Consider the following 23447-nt stretch of genomic DNA (forward strand, 5'->3'; position numbering starts at 1 on the left):
TCACAGTGGGCAGTGCGATGTGTGACAGTTAAGTTCCTGTGTTCTATCTCTAGTGAATGTGTTTGAGAAATCATCGCTCTTTCTTTGCCTTTGTGGTGTTGCCCAGAGGCGTGTTCTCTATTCTGGTGTAAGTGCTTATCTCCTAATACCTTAATTAACTTTGTAAAATATAAATGGCCATGATACATCGAAATAATATTCAGAAATGTGCTGTTCAGAAGTCCACAAGATTTCTCCATGAATGATTGTAGTGTCATCTGGATAAAACTTTAAACCTGACATTAAGCACGTGAACCTAAGCATTTTGTTAACTTAAGCAAACAAAAAACCTCAACCAACCAACCAGCTCAAATCCCTCATTAATTTATAAATTCACTTTCCCCAAAACCTTGCTTATCTCTTGCTTCTTGCACGTTTTCAATTATTAGCTGCTCATAGAACGCTTCTGTTTTTCAGTCCATCCTTGACCAAATTTTTTCCATCTTATGTTGATAGTAATTAGAATTTTGATAAATTCTGCTGTTTGGACCATATTCAAAGTTTTATTGCAATAGTTTATTAAATTGAGAGAGTAGAGGAGTTTTCAGCCATTCAGCTAAAAAAACTCAGAAAAAAATTTCAAAATGAGACATATCTGGATCAGTTTAATGTCTTTCTCAAGCAGAGAACTTGTTCAGATTCTAAGTTAGAGAGGTATATTACCATGAGACTCAGACAGATGGGTTTACATGAAAGTAATTCACTGTCCTGAGATGAGATTTTTTTTCTATCTTCAAAGTCAGCATATGCTGCTTCTCAGCATCTCTCTGAAGTAAGATACAGAATCATAGAAATCATAGGATCATAGAATGATTTGGATTGGAAGGGACCACCCAGATCATCTAGCTATGAAGGAAGATGGCATGCAGAGAGGTATGCTTAACAAAAACTTTGTTTCCATACAGAATGCCCATGGGCTTTAAGAGGTCTGTTACATGGACTCAGCTGAAGAATTGCAGCCCTATTCTGCAGTTTTTGTCCTTGTGAAAGGAAAGTCTAAGGTGTGGCCTGGTTTAAGTCCTGTAGCAACTAAGCTCACACATCCTGTAGCAGGATAGGGGAGAGAATCAGAAGGGTGGAAGAGAGAAGGACCAGGGGTTGAGATAAATATAAGGAAAAATAAGGAATTTTTACTAGTTCCCATTGGCAGGCATGTGTTTAGCCATTTCCAGGAAAGGTGGGCTTCATGATGCACAACAGTGACTTGGGAAGAAAAACACCATAAATCCAAATGTCCCCTCTTTCCTCCCCCTTCTCCCATTTTTTATTGCTGAGAACAGCATCATATGGTCTGCGATATCCCTTTGGTTAGTTTACAGGTTTAAACTTTTAAATGTAAAAAAGTACTTTTAAAATATTTTTTTAAATAATATCTGTCACGGTTACTTGTTTTTAACACTTAATATAAAACAAAATAATAGAGATTTTGAGGATATACCTGTAATTATAATACCTTAACACTGCCTTTGCAGGTATATGATGCTGATTGATGGCAAGAATGAAGTTTATATGATTGATAGAGACAACTCCATTTTTCATGTATCCAACCTGGAGTTTCCGTTTCGTAAAGATCTTCGCTCACATCTAACAAACACTCTTCTAGATGGGGTAAGGAGCATACTGTATAATTATTGTAACTATTTCTGTGCTGTTTGCTTTTGTTCATAAACAGGGCCAAATTTTTAGGCCTGGATCGGTGAATCATAGGATTTCAGGAGGAATATAAGTTCAGTCACTGGCTGAATGTGAGAGTTGCATTTTTTAAGAAATTACTTACCTACAGAATAGGACTGATGACTGCTCTGGGGGGAGCTGTTTGTCTTTGAAATAAATCAAGGTATTGAGATGACATTCTCTGAATATGAAAGAAGCCTTGAAGAAAAATCTAAAAAATTATTGCAGAACTTATCTCTTCCTACAGCTTTATATTTTGAAATAGTAAACATGGTACATTTTATACAGCTTGTGGAAATACTTGTAAAATTTGATAAAATTTTCATGACGTTTTGATGCACTTTTGTGAATTGATGTCTCTGTTTCTGTCACCTTTATTTTCAGCTGATCTGAATTTTTGAATGATTTAGAAATGGCTTAGTTATATTTGTTTAAGGCTAAAACATTTCTAAGTTGCTATGCTAATTTAAATTTTGTAAACTTGCTAATGAACTTTTTGAGCCAGTTGTAAACCAAGCTGTAAAACATATAGATTTGTGTATTTGGAGGCTGGGCTGGTGGCAAACTTTTCACAACTGTAGCCACAAGAAGAAATTATTTCTTTCTTGACGGTCCCATTTCACATGACCAAGAGAATTTCACTAGCTCTTACACTAATAGATCAATGCAGTTTCCTTTTATGCAGTTTCAGTAGTATTGGAGACTCTCCATTGCTGTAACTCCTGCTTGATGAAATATTTTTGTACCTGACATAGCTTCCATATTGATCCTCTGAAGCCCATTGCACTTTTCAGCCATATTGTCTTTATTAACTTTCTTTCCTTTCTCAGGCTCTTGTTGTCAGTATTCTACTTGAAATGTCACTTCTGTGAATGATGTGTCTTACTGAGCACACATTTACATGTGAAGCGTGTGTAAATTGAATCTGTGAGGATAATTACTGCAAGGAACGATGTACTGTCTCAGGGACAGAGAAGCAGATAATGGAATATTTTCCACCACCTCTGCTTCATTGAAAAATTGAAGAGCATAATGCAAGAAATGCCATGCTGTCAGCTCAGAAGTGGTTGCACAAGCTGTCGTGTCTGGTAGGAGCCTCTTCAGCCAGGCAGCTTCTGAATGATATACATACTGTTCTTGATGACATACATTAGGTTCCATGCTTTGAGATAACAAGCCTGGTACTGCTGTTTTTTCCCCCTGCTACTTCTAAAGCTCTTGAGAAAGTAATGACTTGCTAGTGTCCATATGGTACAGTCCTAGGTGTTCTTGAGGGAAATGGCTGCTCTTTCATTTGTTTATTTAATTATTCTCTTTATTTCAAACAGATGTTTTAGTGAAGGTGGCTGCTATGTATATGGTGGAAGACAGGGATATTGAGATAAGTGCATAATGTAGCTGTGGGGCATGGAAGAGGGTCTCTGATCTGGTGTGTTGTGTACCCCAGATTTATAGTTTAAGTCTCTTAAGAATGACTGAAGTTCTCTCAGGCATCCAGGGCATGAACTATAACTTTGCTTAATTTGTGGTTCTGTAAAAGTTTGACTGTTAATAGTGCATTTTGGTGTTTCACTTTATTGGAATAAAATCAGTCTTTAGTGTGTGGTTTTTTTTCCTCCTACATTATTTTTTTAATAAAGTGAAAAGCAAAGTTACATGAAATGAACAAGTACTGATTGAATGAAGTACCCTGAGTTAGAACTAAAGCCTTCCAATGGATAAATACTTTTCATAGTACAGATTTCTCAATTTGTTTCGGTATGGTCAGTTAAATAAAAAGATGCTGCTGGAATATTTTTTTTTTCAACTGAAATTCCTTTAACAGGTTTGAGGATAAGACTTGCCTATTATTTGAAGCATCAGAAGAACTTAGCTTTGTAATTGAATATTTGTCTAATGTTGATGCCAAATGAAAATTTCCATGAATGATCCTTTATTCTAGATATATGCATGATTGATTTTATTTTATTTTTTAAATCCATGGGAAGAAGTTGGCTTTTTCTCTTAACATAATTTGCTAATTAGTGCTTGAAAGGCTGTTGAAATTAATTCTTTAATTACAGGCTGAAGTAGTTCATACTTCCTGTCCTTGAAGTAGCTTTCTCTCTTTCAGGGAATGAAAGTATGGATTGAGGTGGTCCAATTGGTTTTGCTTTAGAATATTCTTAAAAATATGAAAAAAAAAGGAAACAGAAAACAGAAATATCAATGCCATGTAGCAAAATACTACTGGTTTTAAGAATACAAAAGATTAATATCCCCTAACATTATTTAAAATGACAGTATACATGAAACTTTCATAAAGGCAATTTCCATGTATTCAGGGATCTTTTAATTTGCTTTAAGGCCTGTGGTGTAAGCCTTTCATGTGGTTGTCTTTGAGAATTTCAGATGCATTTGTGGTTCATTTTGGGCTGAAATTACTTGCAAACAGTTCTTATGTGATCAGGGACGTCTTGGGTGATGACAGATCTGCACCACTCTGTGCTCATCTCCAGCTTTTCAGTTGCAATTGTTCAGTCATGGAAGAAAGTTTTCTGCAAAGCTCATTTGTGGTTCATTTTGGGCTGAAATTACTTGCAAAGAGTTCTTATGTGATCAGGGACGTCTTGGGTGATGACAGATCTGCACCACTCTGTGCTCATCTCCAGCTTTTCAGCTGCAATTGTTCGGTCATGGAAGAAAATTTTCTGCAAAGCTCATTAAAGCTAATTTAAATTTCACCTACAGGTGACTAGTATGACTTACTCCTTTAGAAACCAAGTGGTTTGCATCCATAGTGCTATCTGAGGGAATGCACAGAGTTTTGTTCAAATGTTTCGGCTGTCATGCAAAAAAGTTAAATAGCTATTTTCAGGAGCTATCTTGGCATTCTGCTTAGCTTTGGAACAGTTGAGTAGAAAATGCAGAGTCATCCTTAGGCTTGGAGTAACTTTTACAGTTTTAATACAATTTTAAAAACTATCTAATTTTTATATAAAATTCTGTTTACACTTGAAGACTGAAGAGGGCCAGGAACTCCATAAATGGAGAGTGAGATAAAGATGCATTTATGTTTTTATGTCAGGAGGCATCTATTTGTAAGCTGTCTCAGAATTTGCAGAACTTAAAACTTTTTGAGTTTGTGAAAGCTGGTGCAAAATAGATTTATGCAAAATAGACTTAAGAAAAAAGGCAAGAAACAAAAACTGTTTTCATTCCTGAAATTCAGCAGTGACTAGAATTGTGTTTAAAGATAAATAGATAAAGGATTAAGAAAAGGCACAGGAGAAAAAGGAAAAACAGATATATTATTAGATCTGATTCCATACTCTGTGTCAACAAAAAAATACATTCTGCAAGTGGCTGGTAAAATTGGATCCTTTGCTTTTTGACTGAATTTTGGATTATTTTAAGTCTAAGTTACACTAGAGATGTGATTCAGGGAAAAAAGCCCCATGAGCTCTCAGTCCAGCATTGTTCTTCTGGTACTTGTCCAGCAAAAAGCTCTCAGCACTGTTTCAGGTCTAATATACTGTACAACTGTGCTTTGCAAGACCACAGGATTGAGGAAAATAACACCAGCACAGTGTTGTCAGATTACATTGCATTGATTGAACACTGGTCCTTGTTCTTCAGGCCCATGGGTTAAGTGGATACCTTAACCAGCAGCTAACAGACAAGAACTAATAGCAGAGGTAGCTTTGAATCATACAATACTGGCTGTAAATCTGCATGCAGTCTGTAGAAGGAGCTGGATGGGTGCAGGTGTGCCTTAGGGATAATGTTATGTTATATTAGCATGTCATGTGAGAGGGTTTGGGTTATAAGTTTTTAGTTATCTAAAAATTGGCTTAAATATAGTCTTATAGTACCAGGTTATTACTCAGGTCAGAATGAGTGAGTTTAATTGTGGTCATTTCACAAATACTACATTTCCCATCTTCTCTGAAGTTGTCTCTGGGCTCCATTCCCTGGTGTATTTTTCAATTCTGATAATTTCAGGGAAGATTCTGAAATCAGACTGTAAAATAATGATGTGTTAGAGCATTTCTAATCTGAACCATTCCCATGCTCACTTTACAGCTTTTGCCTTATGACAGTTGTATTGGTGTAACTAATGGAGCAGGCAATGTTGTTGTCATGATGGAGATGAGCAGTGCAGGAATTTGTCATCTCATCTTCTAAGGCATATTGTGCTATTGTTTTTTGCTCTGGTAGCTGGGATTTCAGTCAGGATGTCAAAGAGAACAGGAGGCAGGGGAAGAATAAAAGAAGGAAGGAGATGTGGAAAAAATCTTGTTTGATCAGTAATAGAATAAAAATGTATACATGTCTGAAGTAGAGAAAAAGTTAAAAATAAACACTTCAAAGGATGTTTAAAAACAGTTCTTGGTCTTCTTTGTTGTATTTTTTAATCCTTCTTAAACTGAATATGCAGAGATTCATATTTTTAAAATTAGGCATAAAATCTTGTAATATCAGGCATTGAAATGTTTTCAGGGTTTTGCATACAAATGTTAACTTTGCATCAAAGCTGAGGTTCTGAATATGCATACTGAGAAAGTGAGGCCTTAAACCCTAAGTATGTGCTCAATTAAATGTGTTCCAAAAAAGTTGTTTCACCTGCCAGTTCAGCTGAGAGTTAATGAAAAACAACGTCATTCTTTTGTTTCACTGTAACTTTGTTATTTGTTTCACCTGATTACTATCAGGAATTTCAGGTGGGGTTTTTTATCCTGGGTTTTTTTTTTCCCTTGCATTATATCTTTACACCTTCTTCCAAGTTTGCATATCATGCCTTCTGTCTCTTGAGTTGTACCCATCTGTTCTTGTAGTTATAACATTTATTGCCAAAGAAGGCATTGCAGCATTGTGTCTGCTGTTCCTTTGAGAGCTCACCAGTGTCCTACCTAAATATTGGACACTAGCAGAATGGCATTTTGTTACATCACTTCTATGCAGACCTTTTTTGCACAAGCTGTTTGACAGTGCCTGTGACTAAATTTTTAGAGGGAAGATATTGTAATATTACAAAGGAATAGTTTCCACTCATTGGATTTATGTTTTTTTAATTTTTAATTTTAAAAAAGTAATTATGTGGAATGATGTGTAAGGTCAACTCAGGCAGTCATTCACAACACCTGTGGATGCTGCACATGGCTTTGAAATCCCAGTCTCCATCTCAGTGTTGTGTTCACAGAGGATGAAATTCTAAAATACTAAGTAGGTAATTTAGATTTCCCAGTGGCTTTTGGGAACAACATGTTCATGTCTTCTAGTTCAGTTTTCAATACTTCAAGCTTTATGTTTGCTTTAAACCAAATCGATGTTTTTACAAATGAACTGCTTGCTTATTTTTCAAAGCAAATTGTGGTTAGATGCTAGGTATAATTCAAGAATCGTATTGTTGTGCAGACTGAAAATTTATCTTACATGAGTCAATCAGACTTTTTTGGGTTTATTTTGTAGCATCCATGGATTCTGAGAGAAGTTAAAAGGTTGTAAGACATAAAAATAGCAAGACATTAACTAAACAAAAATAGAGTTGATGTAATGTTTTTTTTGGGAATAATTCTTGAACTCCTGATTTTGCTTTCATCATGTCATAGTGAACTGTTTTCATGTTTTTCAGTTGTTTTATGTTGTTTGTGTGAATTTGGAATTTTAACTTTTAACTTTAATTTTTTTTTAATTTAAAAAAAATCTGTAGCTGATACAACTTATTTGCCAACAATCAGGTAGGGGAGGGAGGTAGGGAGAAAATGGATTGTATTTAGAGAAGTGGTTATTTCAGAGTTGTCTCTGGAAAACATCTACCAGTGGTTGGTGGTTACTGTTTTCAGTCTTCATTGTTGATTCATCAAACTCTATATACTATGTCTAATTCCTGTCATAGGAAGCCTGAGTTACAGATGTAACACCACCATGTAAGGAGTATGTATTTTTGCCTATACCATTAAGTTCAGGAAACACACTTGTGTTTGGATGTTGATCAATAATGTTCTTTCCCCACCTGGCCTGTTTTCAGTCTGATTTGCTGGTACATATTGAATGTTAACTGGCTTCATGTGGTGCAGAGAGTGGCTGTGATACTTCTGTCCGAAGGAGCCGTCCTGTTTAGTCACAGTGCAACAGCGTTCAAGCAAATTGCAGCTCTCAGTGCTGCCTAGGACACTTTCAAAATTAAAAGATCCAATCTGAGCATAGACAATGAATGTGAATGCCTGTTTTTTACCTCCTCACTGTTGTGCTTCTGACTGTGGACAAGATTTCCAGTAGTGCTTGGTTGGCTTAGGATCACAGTTCTTACTGAGGTTTCTATAACTCATTATTCACTCAAGACTTTCAAAGCTGTGGGGAAACTAATGAATAAATGTTGCAAATCTGAATGGGAAGCCCTAGCACAGCCTCCTGGTGTTCGTTTTGTTGAATGCTTAATGAGAGACTTTTAAGACCACAATATTATTTTTATAATCTTGACCTGTTGTAAAATTTTTTTTGTAATAAAGACGTGGCTGGTGTTTGCATCATGCTTGCCAGGTATATGCATATATAAATGTGTCAACATTCTTCTTCTGTATTTATGAAAAAAATGCCAATGCTTTCTCTTTTCTTTTAAGGAAATGATCATCGACAAGGTTAATGGACAGGTTGTCCCACGGTACTTGATATATGACATTATTAAGTTTAATGTAAGTACTTTCAATTTTATTGCTTATCATAAGTTACTAATTCTTACTTCGATTTTAATGTTTTTTATATAAGTAAGAGCTTCAGAGTAAATATAAACACCAAAATCATTTGAGTATTTTGCATCTTGATAACAAGTGATGTATCAGAATTTAGATTGAAAGCAGCCTTACAACACATGTTGATTTATTTCCACTTGCTCAAGAAAAAATGGCCATTTGAAACAGTCTACTAGACACTGTTGAAAAATTTCTCGTTTCTACAGCATGTTTGAACTATTTAGGCAGTGAAATCAAGAGGGGACAGAGGAGTTAACCTGGTGTATTTGTTAGCAGAGCTTCACAGTACTTGTTGGGCTGCTCTGTCAACTTCTTCTCAAATTTCTGTTTGAAACCAGGCAACTGGTCCTCTGCTAAGTCCTCAACAGCGGGGTCTCCTGGTGGCACAGGCTGTAGGGAAAATGTATAATGAGGAAATATATTGCAGTTGTTGTGGAAAAGGAGAATAGAGAGTAGGAATAAAATCATTGGGCTCACAAGAAAGAGCTCTGTTCACAAGAAACAGTACTGGAAATAGGAAACTTGTTTTCTATAAAACCAGCTTTCATATACAGTAAGGGTTTGAATATCACCAAGGGGCTCCTGCTGGTGTCATTTACAAACTTTTTTTGTTATTGTTTTCTTCATAGTAGCCCATATGGTATTGTGTTTTGGGTTTGCACATCAGCATGGAATAGTGCTGATAACACAGGGACGCTCTCTGTTATTGCTGAGCAGCACTCAAGCCCTTGCATGGCTTCAAGCCCTTTTCTATTTCACTCTAATGCACCAGTGAGTAAGCTTGGGGTGCACAGAGAGTAGGGAAGGGGACACAGCTGGGCCAGCTGACTCCAGCTGACCCAAGGGACATTCCTTGTCATGTGATGTTGTACTGTGCATATAAAGCTGGGGGAAGAAGGATGTTTGTAGTGGTGGCGTTTGTCTTCCCAAGTCACCATTATGTGTGATGGAGCCCTGCTGCCCCTGAGGATGGCTGAACACCTACCTGCTTATGGGAAGTGATGAATGGCTTCCTTGCTTTGCTTTTTTTGCATGTGCAGCTTTTGCTATAGCTTTGAAACTCTCTTTATCTCAAACCCTGAGTTTCCTCACTTATACCCTTTTGATTCTTTCCCCTCATGTTATTCCAGGGGAGTGACTGGCTGTGGAAGGCCTAGCACCTACTGTACTTAAACCACAACAAAGTGTTAAATTTAGTTAAAATAGCCCATGGAGAAAACACTGGTGTTAATGCTTCTGGAAAAACAAAATTATTGTTTCAGTGCACCTAACAAAACAAAAGCAGCATTAGTAAACCAGAGGACATTTCAGCCTTTCTAAACTACAGTTGACTCTGTAGTCTTCCAGTCTTGAGTAAAGTACTACTCAGCTCAGTCACTCAGTGTAAGTGGGAATTGCAAGTGTAGGCATGGTACCAGTCACCAGAAATTACTTAGGTATTCTTGGAAGCATAGTCATACTGTGACTTAGGACAGCTGCTTTTAAAAGGAGTAGTTTGTGGGGAAGATGTGTTAGATTAGGACTAGAAGCTTTTTGTTAACACATTTTAATTCTGTATCTGGATGTCCTTTCTCTAGCCTTTTCTGAAAAGTAGGTGTTAGTTTCCTGGATCCCTCCTACCATGAAGACTTTTCCCTAAGCAAGATTTCCATGTACTCTTCTGAAAAACACAGTCTTTTATAACCACTCATGGGTTCTTATTTTTTCTTTACATCTTCTTACCTGCTGTGGTTCCATGTCTATTAACCTTCATGTGTTGCCCTCTCTCTGCTCTCCTTTTAAGTCTAACTTGCCATTCACTGCTGTTGCACTTCCTTGGAAGTAAACATGTAATGTTAGAAGTGTACAGTCATTCAGTTTGGGATGTGCATATAAAAGCTCACAATAACACTTTTCAAAACTCGTAATTATTTTGGTTAAGCTTTGTTTTGTGGTGGAATGGGAGGAAACCCTCATTTGTAGTGAAGTGTCCGGACTTAACATGATGAATCCCACTTGGCAAACAGGAAAAATCATCAGTAGGTTTCCAGGGGATTGCCAGTGTTTAAGAAAGTCTTCTTTTGAGCAGTGTTTTGTTTTGTTTGGTTTTTAAGAGCTGTGGGAATGAGAGGGGGAGCTGGTTACCATGTAATACTTTTTTAAAGTCAAGGACAAATTAAGATAATGTTATCAGTATGAGTACAAGCAGGGCTTTAGCTGCAAGAAGTAATTAACAGTGGCCCTACTATAAAGATTAAAAAGTACAGCTGTTTTTAGGTTAATTTTAGAAGCTTAATTATAAAAATGGGCACCCAAGGATGTTTGGCTTGGCAAGAAATGATAAACAGAATTTTATCACCAAGAGAGGTAAATGTAATATAACTTGTAAATGGTAAGAAAGGGTCAGTTCCTATTTAAGTTGTGTAAGTTAGGGTTTTGTTCATTTTTTTAGCAGATCTTCAAATAAAATAATTAGACAAGGTACTGGTCCTGTTCAAAAGCAAAACATTCCTCCCCACCATCCAAACAAACAACTCTCAAACTCCAAAAATTCCCCAAAACAGAGATTGCTCTGGAATTTGGCAGTTTGTTTTGATTTGGAAAGCAGTTGAGTCTTGAAGGTGAATGATGGAGTTACTGTATTGCTGTTCACCATGAGTTACAAGATTTGCAGCATGTCCCCTGTCTCACCCTCCACAGGACTCAGCTTTCTCTGCTCTGGGAGATGCAGCTTTGCAGCTGGGGAAATGCACATTCAAACCCCATTGATAAACACCTTTGCTCAGGCAAACCTCATCTTTTAGTCAGGTCTCGTGAACTAAGTTATTTTTAGATGAGCTTATTCTCAAATGCTTGACCTATTTTGCTAGCTAAGCATTGCAGAGTTTTCTGGCTTTGTCAGAATATTCCTTCTGAAGTGTTGCATTCATAATGCAGAGGAAGTGAGTGGATAAGCACCTACCTGTTACAGATTTTAATCCGTGTTGTTATTGGTGAGGCTTATTGTTACTTGCTTTTTGATTTTGCTGTAGTGTGTCAGGAATAAACTCTAGCAGCATTCTAGAAAGAAACAAAGGGAGCTAAGAGAATAGACTGACATACATAGTGTGTATTTGGCAATGGATGTCTATACAGAAAAGTCTTAGAAGGAAGGGAACATAAAAATTTTGTTTCAGTGGTTGGGAGAAACCTATACTTGAGCTCTTGAGCAAAACATGTCAGTTGGTTTTGTTGTCTCTTTCCATGATAAATTTTGTATTGAATTCTGATGCTTATTGTGTATAGCTGCTGCAAAAGTCTGTCTTCAAGGATGCTGATAGAACCCTTTGACTATTTCTTTGAGTTACTGGTTCTGTGACATCTAGTTTCTAAAAGCTTGTAACATTCCATTTTGTTGCAAGAGATGTTTGTGTCAAGAAAAACAAATGATTCTTCAGATTTAAAAAGATTTTTTATTGCAATTTTCTTCATTCTGAAGCATGGCGTTGATTGTTATTAATAGCACCTCAAAATATGACATTGCTGTCTCACTGCTTTCATCTCACCTGCTAAAATCAAATTCATAGAAAGAAAGCTGTCTCCTAGTGAAATAAGCATGCCTTTCGACCTTTGTGAGCTCCCCACACAAGAAATCTGGATTTTTCGTATTCCTCTGAACATAAAAGGCTAATAGACTCCTTATAGTGTTTAGTCTTAATGAGTACAGAGCTAAATCCCTGCAGTGCATGTTGCTTTTCAGCTTCTTGATTTGTGTCTGTGTGTGGTTGAGTCCATCATTATAGTAACTGCAGCTGTATAGCTATAATTTCAAATTTAGTAGATAATTTGGTGGATAATTCTAATAGAACAGAGGAAACTAACAGTAGAATAATTAATAGCCCCAGAAGCAAAGGCAAGCAAATCCAAATCCCTTTTCATCTGAAACAGTCCATGAAAGAATGTGGCTTCATTCTCCTGTTATCTTGGAGACAGCTCTTCCTGAAAAGCCTTGTTTTGAGAAGCCTTTTCTTAGATAATATTCAGTAGTTACTTGTAAATGTATGGACACTAAACTTAAGCAACTATTTTTTTCCTTAGTTCGGTAACAAACAGTAACACTGGCATGATGTAGGATCTAATTAATGCATTCTTAGCAAAGATGCTGAAAATGATTACAACTTTCCTTTTCCTTTCTAACCCTGGCCTTTAAATTTTTAAACTCTAGCCAAGTTTTTGTGAGACCAGATTGCAATGGTAAGAATAGACTGAATGCATGAAAAAGAATAATTATTTGAATGCTTAGAAAGGAGATAGAATTTTGATTAAATTTGCTAATACTTTGTGCATTGAATTAAGTCAAGATCAAGACTTCTTTAGGTGTCATTATGTGTAGCAATGCTACACATTGGCAATAAGGCAAGAAAGACTTTAAAATGACAACTAGCTATGATATGTCAATCTAACATAACATTTGCCATGGTAAACAGATATCCTGGTCGTAAATCCTGCTCACAGCCAATGTGCTCATTGAATTAATGCATGAAAAAATGTTTGTTTTACATCCCTGTAAAACATTACCATGTCTGACTTTTCTGTTACAAACCTCATTTTAAAGCAATGTAAGGCTGACAGTCCATGCTGTCTCTCACTTATTAGCCTATTAACCTTATCTTAAACTTATACTGTGAAAGTTTTGAGGGCACAATTCAGAGATGCAAGTGGTTAATTGCATCTCTTCTGTGACAAGTGCACCTGGCTGCCAATCACCTGCCCTTAATTTTGATTCTGAATTCTTTTCAAATGGTATCACCTGAAAATACTTTAACATTTACATTTTAAAACATTTAAACATTTAAAATGCTTTTGTTTCTAATAGTACTAATAGAACTCTGAACAGTAAGTGCGCTATGGGTATTCTTGCTCTTGAGCCCTTTAGATTATTTCTTGTGAAGACTTATCTAACAAACACCCAAATGCTTGTACTGGTGCTTGTGCTGTGTGTTATGTTCTCAATATGTATCACCTCATTCATTCATGGCTCAAGGCTATCAGGTAAATGGAATACAGACCATCCACTCAGTTCTGTCTTGCTTTGCTTTCTGCTGTTCAGTCTGGGAGAGATGCATTAAGTTTGCTTTTTCTTCCTCCTCCAGTTTTTATGGTGCTGTTTATTGAGAGCAATGATAGCCTGCTCAGATAATGCATTTGAGTATCCTGAAATTACAAAAGGGCAGCATTTTTATAGTATATGAAGAGGAGCAAATGGTGTCTTATAGGGTAGAGAATCAACATAGTAAGGGAGTGATGCTGCAGAAGCTTTGGGTCTGTGAAGTAGATTGACATATCATAGCTAGTTGTCATTTTAAAGTCTTTCTTGCCTTATCCCCTTCCCTGTTGATCACCTTTTATCTATCATTAAAAACCTGACTTGTACATCTGAACACCACAATTTGAAAATCTTCTTATTTCTTTGGTAAACTTTCAGACAGCTACCTTGTGCTTGCTTCACTGTTACTCCTTGTATTTCAGTAAAATGCACAGCAACTGAAAAGTAACATTTCTGTTCATTTTTGCATCCCTTTAAAAAAAATTTCCTTTGCTGTGATGCATGCAAAATTTAGATTGTTCGTGAAGAGTGATAATTAGTACATGGTGACCAGGATGTATTTGCTGTTTTCATGCTCTTCTTTTTTTATCTAACAAGCTACATGTTGTTGGGGAGCATTCTCTAGTGTTGTAATTAGCTTGAAGCTTGACTGTTTTACGTGCTGGTTAGATTGTGTGAAAAAAAACCCCAACAACCATTTATTTCTTTCTTTCCCTTACATCTATTAATTTTATCCTCCTTTTCCCAACCCAGAGGGCACTATGGATCACAGTGAAGGTGGTTTGTTTTCCATATTTTCCAAAATAAGGCTTAATAAAGTATTATATAAAGTGAAAGGGAGTTAATTAAATTCTATCATGCCTGTTTTATTCTCAGAATATAAGTGTTCTTATACCTCAACATGAAGCACATCTCAGCAGAAACTTTTGAAAGGCACATTATCACTAATTGTCAGGGGAAGAGACACAGTGTTGCTCCTGGGAGAGGGATACAGGACAAGTAGTTCTCCAAGAATAGCTTTAGAAGTTACCATGATACTAAATCCTTTATATTTTTCAGGTGTTTGTGTCTTTGTTGTCTGTAATCTTACTTGCTTACCCTCATGTGATACTTTTTCAGCAACTTGCTGAAACTTGCGATAAAAAAATACAAAGTCACACCTGAAAGTTTAAGTTGGGTTGTAAATGAAAATAACTGAGATATTTTAAACCTGAAATACAATTTGAAGAATGAAGTCCAAAACCATTTTTTTTGTTCTTAGGAGGTTTCCTTAAAGAACTTTTCTCAGTATCTTTGTTAAACAATTTTCTGCTTCTCATGATTTGACCCTTTAAAACCCGTCACTTTTTATCTTCTTTTTTTCTTCTTACACTACTGAAACTTATGATTAAATAGAAAAACTGTGTCCTTCTCCAGCTCACAGTTGATGACACCCATTCCCATAGGTACTGCCAAGTGGACTTAAATCCAGCTTCTGTCTCAAGCAAATATTCAGATCTCTCAAAAATATGGCAGTAATCACAGCTGAAGTGGAAGGTGTGAAAAACTTTACAGTGGGGCAAATTTTCCACTTGCATTATCATGTCCAGTTTTCTAAGTACTGGCAATGAAGTCTCAAACAGGGCTTTTATTTTCTGACGTATTTCAAAACAAAAAAATCTGTAGGCAAAATAGGGTATTGGGGAAATGTCACATGGAAGCAGCGAGTGTTCCAATGTTGTAGTGTTTTATTTCCCTAACTTAGTTTTAATTACTCCTTTTTTACAATTAATCTAGCAACAATATTTCATTTTTTTCAGCTTTCTCCCTGTCTCTTCCCATCTTTTTCCTGTTTCTAGGGGAAAAGAACTAAAGAAAAAGAAAGAGTCAAAGTTAATCAGAAGGATGTAGCAAATATAATAACTGTATATTTCAGGATTGTTTTTAGGAGGTTGAAAGCAAGACCTCACTAATATTTTCTTTTTCATGCCTAATTGGGAGAGAATTGGGATTTTTCAGTCTGGAAAAGAGAAGTCTTAGGGAAGACATTATTTCAGCCCTTCAGTACCTGAAGGGAGCCTAGAACAGATCTGGAGAGGGACTTTCCACAGGGGCCTGTAGTGAAAGAACAGTGGGGAATGGATTTAAACTGGAAGTGGGCAGGTTTAGATGAGATAGTAGGAAGAAATTCACTGTGAGCTTCATGAGGCACTGGAGCAGGTTGCCCAGAGAAGTTGTGGTTACCCCCCTAGAAGTGTTCAAGGCCATGCTGGATGAGGCTTTGAGCCATCTGATCTAGTGAAAAATGTCCCAGCCCACGGCAGGGGATTGAACTGGATGATCTCTCTAATGTCCCTACAAACCCACGCCATTCTATGATTCTAACATGTTTGAATAGCCTGACTGCTATGGTCTAGGAGAGAATGTGAATGCTGTAATTTCATCCTTTTAAAAATATTTCTCTTATTTAAAATAAATATGAAGAAGAATATAATTTTCTCTTGGAATGAGTATTACATTTTCAGTGTTTCTTACTCATAAGCTAACTATGTCCACAATGAACTAGATATCTAAAGACAGATTGTGTACTGAAATGATAGATATTTGCAAGTCTTCAGGTGTTACAAGCTTAATTTTTAGTTCTATCATGGTTTAGGCAACGTAGGTGGTTCCTTTTCTAAGATAGTCGTTGTGAATAAGTGCTGATTGTACTACTATTTCCCCCCTCATTTCTAGTTTTTACAAGACTTCATACTAACTGTACTAGACAGTCTTATTTTAAATACCATGAAGTGATTTATATTCTAAAAACACTAGTGCCACAATCTTTTCAAGTATGAAATGGCTTGAATAATGTTTTCAAGATGAAGGAATTTTCCCACAGTTCGTTAATTCACTGCAGTGATAATTCTTTCTCATAAAGACAGCTGTGTGAAAACCCAGCAATAGCTATTCCTATGAAGAGTCATTGTGAATGGCTGATAGAAAGGAAGAAAGTATGAGGAGAGTAGAAGTAGAAAGAGAAAATATTGACTGCAACACATACTAGGTGGTCCAATTAAGGTAAGAATACCTCCATACTACATGCAACACAAGCACTAAGAAAAATAATTAGAAAAAACTGAAGCAGTAAAATCCTGTGTTTGACTTTGAAGATAGCCTAAATTCAGTGTAAAATAAATTATTAAAACTTATATTCCCATATGCAGTGTTTTTGTGTGTAAATATCCCATGGTGATAATGACACATCTATTTTATAATTAGGGTTTTTTAGAGCTATGACTTTTCCTTCTGTAATTGAAGTGGGAAGTTCATCTACTCAAATTACCTGAGGGGAGGCAACCAGTCTAGACAGAACAGGATTCCTTTTCGTTTTAATAATTTACGTCCGAGTAAAATTCCCTTATTGAGTTCTGGTTTTTAGGGCTCAGAAGGATTTCTAAATGAAGTCACTGTGCATGCAATCAATGAATTTGACTGAGTTGTTTGTTCTCTGAAAATAGCAACTACTAAGCTTTCAGTGCCTAACTGGAGCTTTGTTTTCAAAAGGGAGAGCTTAGGTGTTGATCTGTGCTACATGCTTGTTTTCATAATTCTGCCTCTTTATTGCCAGTATTGGTGATGAGAATCATCATTCAGTCACTTCAACAGATTGTAAATATTCTGCTTTGTATACGTTAGCTTTATACTGGTGGTGCAAATTTATCATCCAGTTTCAATTACAGAGTTTTATGGTTTTTATTTTGAATTTGTTTAAAGTTTTGAGCAATCCAAGAAGAGTAAAGGACAGAGCAATGGTTGTAGTACAATCTACTGTTTCTGTTTTGGTCATGTCTGTTTTGTCATAGTTTTGACAGTCCTGCTGTTTTGTTCAAGTTATGTTTACTAATAAAAAAACCCCATGGAGCTATATTTGTATGTTCTGTTAGACCTTGGTGTTGTCCTTTGGCTACTAACTTCTTTCCTTTGTACATTTTAAAATTTATTTTCAGTGATTATTTTTTAAGGAAATACTAGTAATTTAATATATGTCTCAAGCAATATTTTTAATAGGTCTGATTCTTCAAACTATTTTTGTTCTGTGGTAAATCAGAGCAATATTCCATTGTAAAAAACAGCAATATATAAATTGTAATCATGTTCCTGCAGCACAGTGGTCGTATTATTACAATTGAAACAGTATTTTGCATGCTATACTTTATTGATGCTAAGATAAACTTTAGAAATCTTTTGAAACTGCTGAATTCCTTGCCCTTGTCATACATGTTTTGAATATTTGAGTGAAAAAATTTAGAAGACCCCCCAAAATTTTAAAGTTAGATAACTGCCAAAATTTTAAAATGAAGTTTTAGATTTTATTGATTGTCATGCCTTTTGCCTTTTAGAAATAAAGAACTTAAGGGTCATATTTCTATAAAATTTTTCTTTTTTCTGATACTTTACTTTTAATCCTGCTTGAAAAAGAAAACTTCATAGGAAATGAAAAAAGCCTTTTAGGCATTGAATGTAGTAATAATCTTATTTGGAAACTCAAACGGTACCTTTGGATTGTTTGTATATAACTGTGTGTACAGAAAAAGCAGCATCTATAAAACCATGATCAGAAGAAATATGTGCCAGATCATTAATATAAAACTAAAAAGATTAGACTGCATGGTCTTCAGCAGTTGGGAGAAGTAATAATGGGCTTTCATTGGGAATACAGATGTCAGCTGTGGGTGCCTTGAATTGTCAATAATAACGTTAAACACAGGGTAGAATATCAGGCTGAGCTTATTCTTTATTCTTCTCTCAAAATCATTAAAGCTAAGACAGTTGTGACATATGTTGTGCTCTGGCTCAGCAAGTGAAGACGTGCATGGACGTATATCTGTGTGTGTGCGCTGAATTATTCATGTCTCAGGTACTGCTCTGGAGAAGCAAATGGAGCATGCTTTGCTGGTGGGTACACTTCAGCCATATCTCATGCAGGAAAAGAAGAAATATTCTCAGTTTATCCTGGCCCGTGCTGTTTATCAGCTGTGTGCAGAGGCCCAGGCATTATTCTTTTTGCTATAGCTGCATTGTGGAAAAAAACATGTAAATACCAAAATCAAAGATGAAGTACATTTATGGAATTTGGTGCCTGTGTAGCCTGTAGCATGGTGTGTTCACTGCATCCATCTAGCTAAAGGACTTTCCATGTAAGGCTTATGGAATTTGCTGAGCTGTGGCCACAAGGTAACCCTAGAGACACAGGGGAAGGGAAACTCAAATGTGGAGGGTGATGGTGGTAGATCCTCAGGGATACCTTTTTCCTTGTGGAAAAAGGAAAAATCACATTAGCCTCTTATCTCTGTCTCAGCCACTCCTGCCATCTTGCTGATGCAGTGACCTGGGGTTTGAGTTCCTCAACCTGATGTAGCATGAGGTTGTGACTTCAACATGATGTCTCTCTGAACTGGATGGAGGGCAGGAGCACAGCCTACACTTGTCCAAATTCTGTCTTCTGGCACCCATTTGGAGCATTGTTAGAGGGACCGGTCTTGTTGGGTGGTTGGGCTTTTTTGGTGGTAACATTTTTTAATTTTCTTTTTTTTTCCTTTGCTTTTTTCTAATCTCCATTCAGCAAATAAATTGCCTTCCCCCATCTGCTCAAGACAATGGATATTAAATAAGTTGCAGACCCTGTTTTTCAGTGGTTTAAATCCATTTATTTTTGTGATTCTTATGTGACTTGTTATGTATGATTTCTGTTGAGAAGTTAATTTGAAATAACTGGAGTTTAAATTTAGAAATGTTGAGTCCTGGGTGGATTTCAAAGTTCAGTAGAAATTTCATCTTAGGTTTTGAAGTTGTGTGGAGGATGTTTTAGCATCAAAACCGTATTTTGCAAGCCCACTCCATGCTGTGACCTTAGTGCAATGCACAGAGTTTCAACAGGTGAAGAAAGCTCAGCTACTTGAGGAAGAGGTGTTGATTCAACAGATGACTCTTCTGTTAAGGCTTGTCTAAATGATATTTTGCTTTAGGATACATTTTATTTACAGCGAGAGGGAAGTGTAACTTTCTAGCATAGGTAGGAGATACATGCTACTTGTTAATTTTGGTTTACCCTTTGCTAACACACTTTAGGCTAAAAAAGTCTAGAACAGGAATTATCATTTTATGTACTTCAGTAACTAGGCTGTCAAGCAGTAGTGACCCTCATCCTTCTCAGACGAGTAAAAACCTACATATTGGAATAAGATCTTAATTATCTGAATGCTTAAGTTAGTGAAACATCTGTATTGCCTAAAACATGCTATTACTTAATGCCTGGATTTAGATTATATATGCATCAATGTCTTGGTTTTTGACAATTATTAAATGTGTGCTTTATACACTAAATAATCTCTTCCTGGTTTTGTCAAGGTATCTGAATTATTTATTGCAGCCTACGTTGCCCTCCTACTTATTTGCTAAAGCTAAGAATTTTATCACTTCAAGATTTTGGCTATGTCTGGGATAAATGTGTTGTATATTAGCAACACCTTTTTGTAACTATGGGAAATGTCTAATAACAAAGAAAGAGCCACTCTCCTACAATATTGCTTTTATTCGATATGTCCTTGAGTTAAATTCAATTATGTGCTAATTTTCTTATTGCTAATGTCCTGTGCTTTTGTAAGAATGAAATACTCTTTAACTTCTTAGTTTACTAGTCTGATGAAGAAGTAGCTTGGCAGCATTGTCTGTGTTTTCCTTTCTCATATGATCTTATGTCAACCTAGCTTTGACCTTTATTTGATGGAACCTAGTGGTAATATACCCTTCTATTTAACAAGCTTTAAAATAGAAATATATGATTGGCAGAACTGCAGGAAATAATTAGTTCCAAGTAGATGAGAAAAGTGAAAGGAATATTTTAAGGAAAAGAAAGTGATTCAGCTGGTTTATGGTCCATATGAAGTTGCCTCAGCTTTTAATTTAATTGTTTATGGATGGGAATATAAATTACTGTACAAAACCATTTTTTGAAGGAGTCATTGTAAAAAAGCTTTCTAAATAACCTAACTGCTTATTGGAAGCTCAAATGTATGAAATATTAATTAGCTAATTTGCTTTTTCAGACCTACTAATAAAATGTGGCTGAGTGGAAAAGATACCATAGGGAAGAGAGCATGTGCACTAGATCTTGCTGAAATCTACCTAGAGAATTATGGGGGTTCTTTGAAGTGATAAAAAATATATATACACATTTCCCAGGAAAGAATTCTTAAATCAGTTCTTCAGTCAGTCGTTACAGGGGTTGAGATGTGTTTTCTGTGTTTTAATTACATGTACAAACCAGGGCAAGCTCAGTAGCTGTATAGATGAATACTCAAGTATGCTATACATAGGGGGAGAAAAAAAGAAAGGAAGAAAGAAGGAAGGAAAGATTGATTGATTGATTGATTGATTTTCCAACATTTTGTCTGTGGCACTTAAAAATCTGTAGATCATGCATCTGTATTCTGTGAGAAGTGAATAAAGAGTGAACCGCTCTCCTTCCCCTTGAATTTTTCCATACTCTTGATTTTCCATTCATTTGAATGGCTCCTTACTGATAAGACCTTCATGTTTGAAAGGAGGACAGCACGGAGGGCAACATTAACAGCCAGCTAAGCTTTCTTCTTCACAAGCATGGATCAGTGAACAGAGATTAGGAGACATTTTACCCCTGGTGTCTGCCACAGGCTTTGTACAAGATGTGCTTCCCCACAGAGGGATGGTGGCTGGGCTGCCTGCTCTTACGTAGACTGAAGCAGAGTCCTAAATGAAAGTGGTTGTGAGTTACATGTGGTATGGGAGCAATACATAATTCTTAAAGCTGTTGCCATGAACAACTGAGGACTTATGATGGAGGTCTAGTAGGTTCTAATGCTAGCAAAGAAATATAAGACAATATAATGCTGCTTTGGGAACATAAAATGTCAAAGGTTTTGGTAAAAGGCAATACGATTTTGGAAAGAACTGATTAAATTCATGTTATTTAAATAGGCACTTGGTTTTTCTCCTAATTGAGATACCTGTTCAGATACTTCTTGCTCTCTTACCTTTGTGTGCCTCATCAGAATGTCATTTTGCCTTTTTTTTTTGGCTTTCTTTCCAGTTGACCAGTTCAGATCCTCTCTGAAGTGTGTTGGAGCAGTGCTCCTTTGTGTTGCCTTTAGTGCAGGAGGTATCTGGTAGCCAGTTCTGCTCAGCTGTACTCCTGCCACTGATGATTTGAGTCCCATGTCTCTCCAGTTTCCTTTGCTCATTGCTTTCAATTTTTGAAGAATTCTTGTTTGCAAGCCAAGGCTCTTGGGATAAGCTCTGTGAGCTTATCCCTATAGGCCATGAAAGGAATGGGTTTTGAAAATTATTTTCTTGTGTGAATGGGGTGGCAAGATGAGGGATGATCTCATGTAAAAAACTTTCTGTGCTTAATCACACTTGTAACAGTGCAAATCTATGAGTTTTGTGTCTCATTGCTGTGAAAGTGACGCCTCTGATTGAAATGAGCGTTAGAATTTATTAGTTGACAGTTGCTTGTTTTGTTCTAGTGATATCCATAGCGTGTTTTCCTCACCATCTAATGCTCAAAATATAATGAACTCCATTACAAGCCGTTACTAATCTGACAAATGCGCATTTTGAATGCTCATACTGATCTGGTGCAATGCACCAAATGTAGAAAGAGCAATATAAAGCTGCTGGTTTATTTCAGATCTTGAAAGGTCAGGATATGCTGCTGAGGCTTAGTGAAGGATTTTACTGCCTTTTTGTGACTGAGCCCTCGAATATCTTGCAGGTTTTTGTAGCCATTGTTTATTGGCACATTTTCCAACTGCACCTATTGTTCTCTTTTCTATGGCAGAAAAATGAACATTAATTAATGTTTCTTTCAAGGCATAAATATACTGCACTTAGAGCAAGGCATTCACTTAAATGTGTAAATCTCATTGCTTTGTCATTAAAAGTATTGTGAACAAAATTATCTAAATGACTTCAGAGGAAAGCTATGTGGAGAAGTATAGCTGCCATATAAAAGCTATAATTAGGGAGTATTTGAATTATTTTGCTTAACTTTAAAGGTATATGGGTGTTTAGTTCATGTATGCTTGAATGCATATTACAGATTTCTAGCTTTCTTTGAACTTTGATTTGGTTAAACCTCTTATAACCTGGGAAAAAATGTTTGAAAAATCACACATTTGAGAAAAAATTTAGTAACTTGATAATTCTTCTATGTATCTGTAGTTTTCTATATATTTTGTTAGGAAAACTTAAATTGTTCAAATAATTTGGTGTTTGATTTTAATACTGATTTTTGTAATTTGGCAGGGACAGCCTGTTGGAGACTGTGATTTTAATGTTCGGCTTGCATGTATAGAGAAAGAGATTATATTTCCACGACATGAAAAGATGAAAAGTGGTCTCATTGACAAAGCACAGGAACCCTTCAGTGTTCGAAACAAACCATTTTTTGACATCTACACTTCCAGAAAGGTAAGCTTGATTTCAGTTGTTCTATGTTCTGGTACTGGAGGCTGTATAACAGTGGTAGGTATAGGTTTTCCCTCAGCATTTTTGTTGTGTCTTCCAGTGAGTTCCTTTGCTAACCAAATCTTCAGCAATTGTTGTGGGGTGACTGGCAGCTTGGGATAATTCTGAAAAGTGGAGTTTTTTGGTTTTATTACTTATCTCACGCTTTTAGAAAATAGTTTTTGAAGATATCAATAAATCTAAAATACCAGGTAAAAGTTTAGGGACATTGCAATCTGCATTTGAGATGATTGTGTTTCAAATGCAGTTCAGTCAACAATTTTTTACCCTAATGTGTTGCTACCACCTTAAAAGCATCTTTGAGATATGAATATCTATATGCTTTTAATTTATTGGGGTATTTGGGGTTGGTGTATGGCTTCTTTGGTGTTTTTTCCTTGGATATTTTTTTGTTTGTTGGTTTGAGG

General features: G+C 36.2%; 1 protein-coding gene across 1 annotated transcript in view; it reads left to right on the top strand.

The window, feature by feature from the left end:
• RNGTT (RNA guanylyltransferase and 5'-phosphatase) overlaps positions 1 to 23447 on the top strand; it is a 176236-nt gene that overhangs the window by 40712 nt on the left and 112077 nt on the right. The window contains exons 9-11 of the mRNA XM_066547332.1: positions 1512 to 1647; positions 8316 to 8387; positions 22819 to 22983. Coding sequence (XP_066403429.1) covers positions 1512 to 1647; positions 8316 to 8387; positions 22819 to 22983 — 373 coding nt within the window. The remainder of the gene's footprint in view (positions 1 to 1511; positions 1648 to 8315; positions 8388 to 22818; positions 22984 to 23447) is intronic.

The sequence above is a fragment of the Molothrus aeneus genome, chromosome 3, assembly GCF_037042795.1.
Source record: "Molothrus aeneus isolate 106 chromosome 3, BPBGC_Maene_1.0, whole genome shotgun sequence".
Taxonomy (NCBI): Eukaryota; Metazoa; Chordata; class Aves; order Passeriformes; family Icteridae; genus Molothrus; species Molothrus aeneus.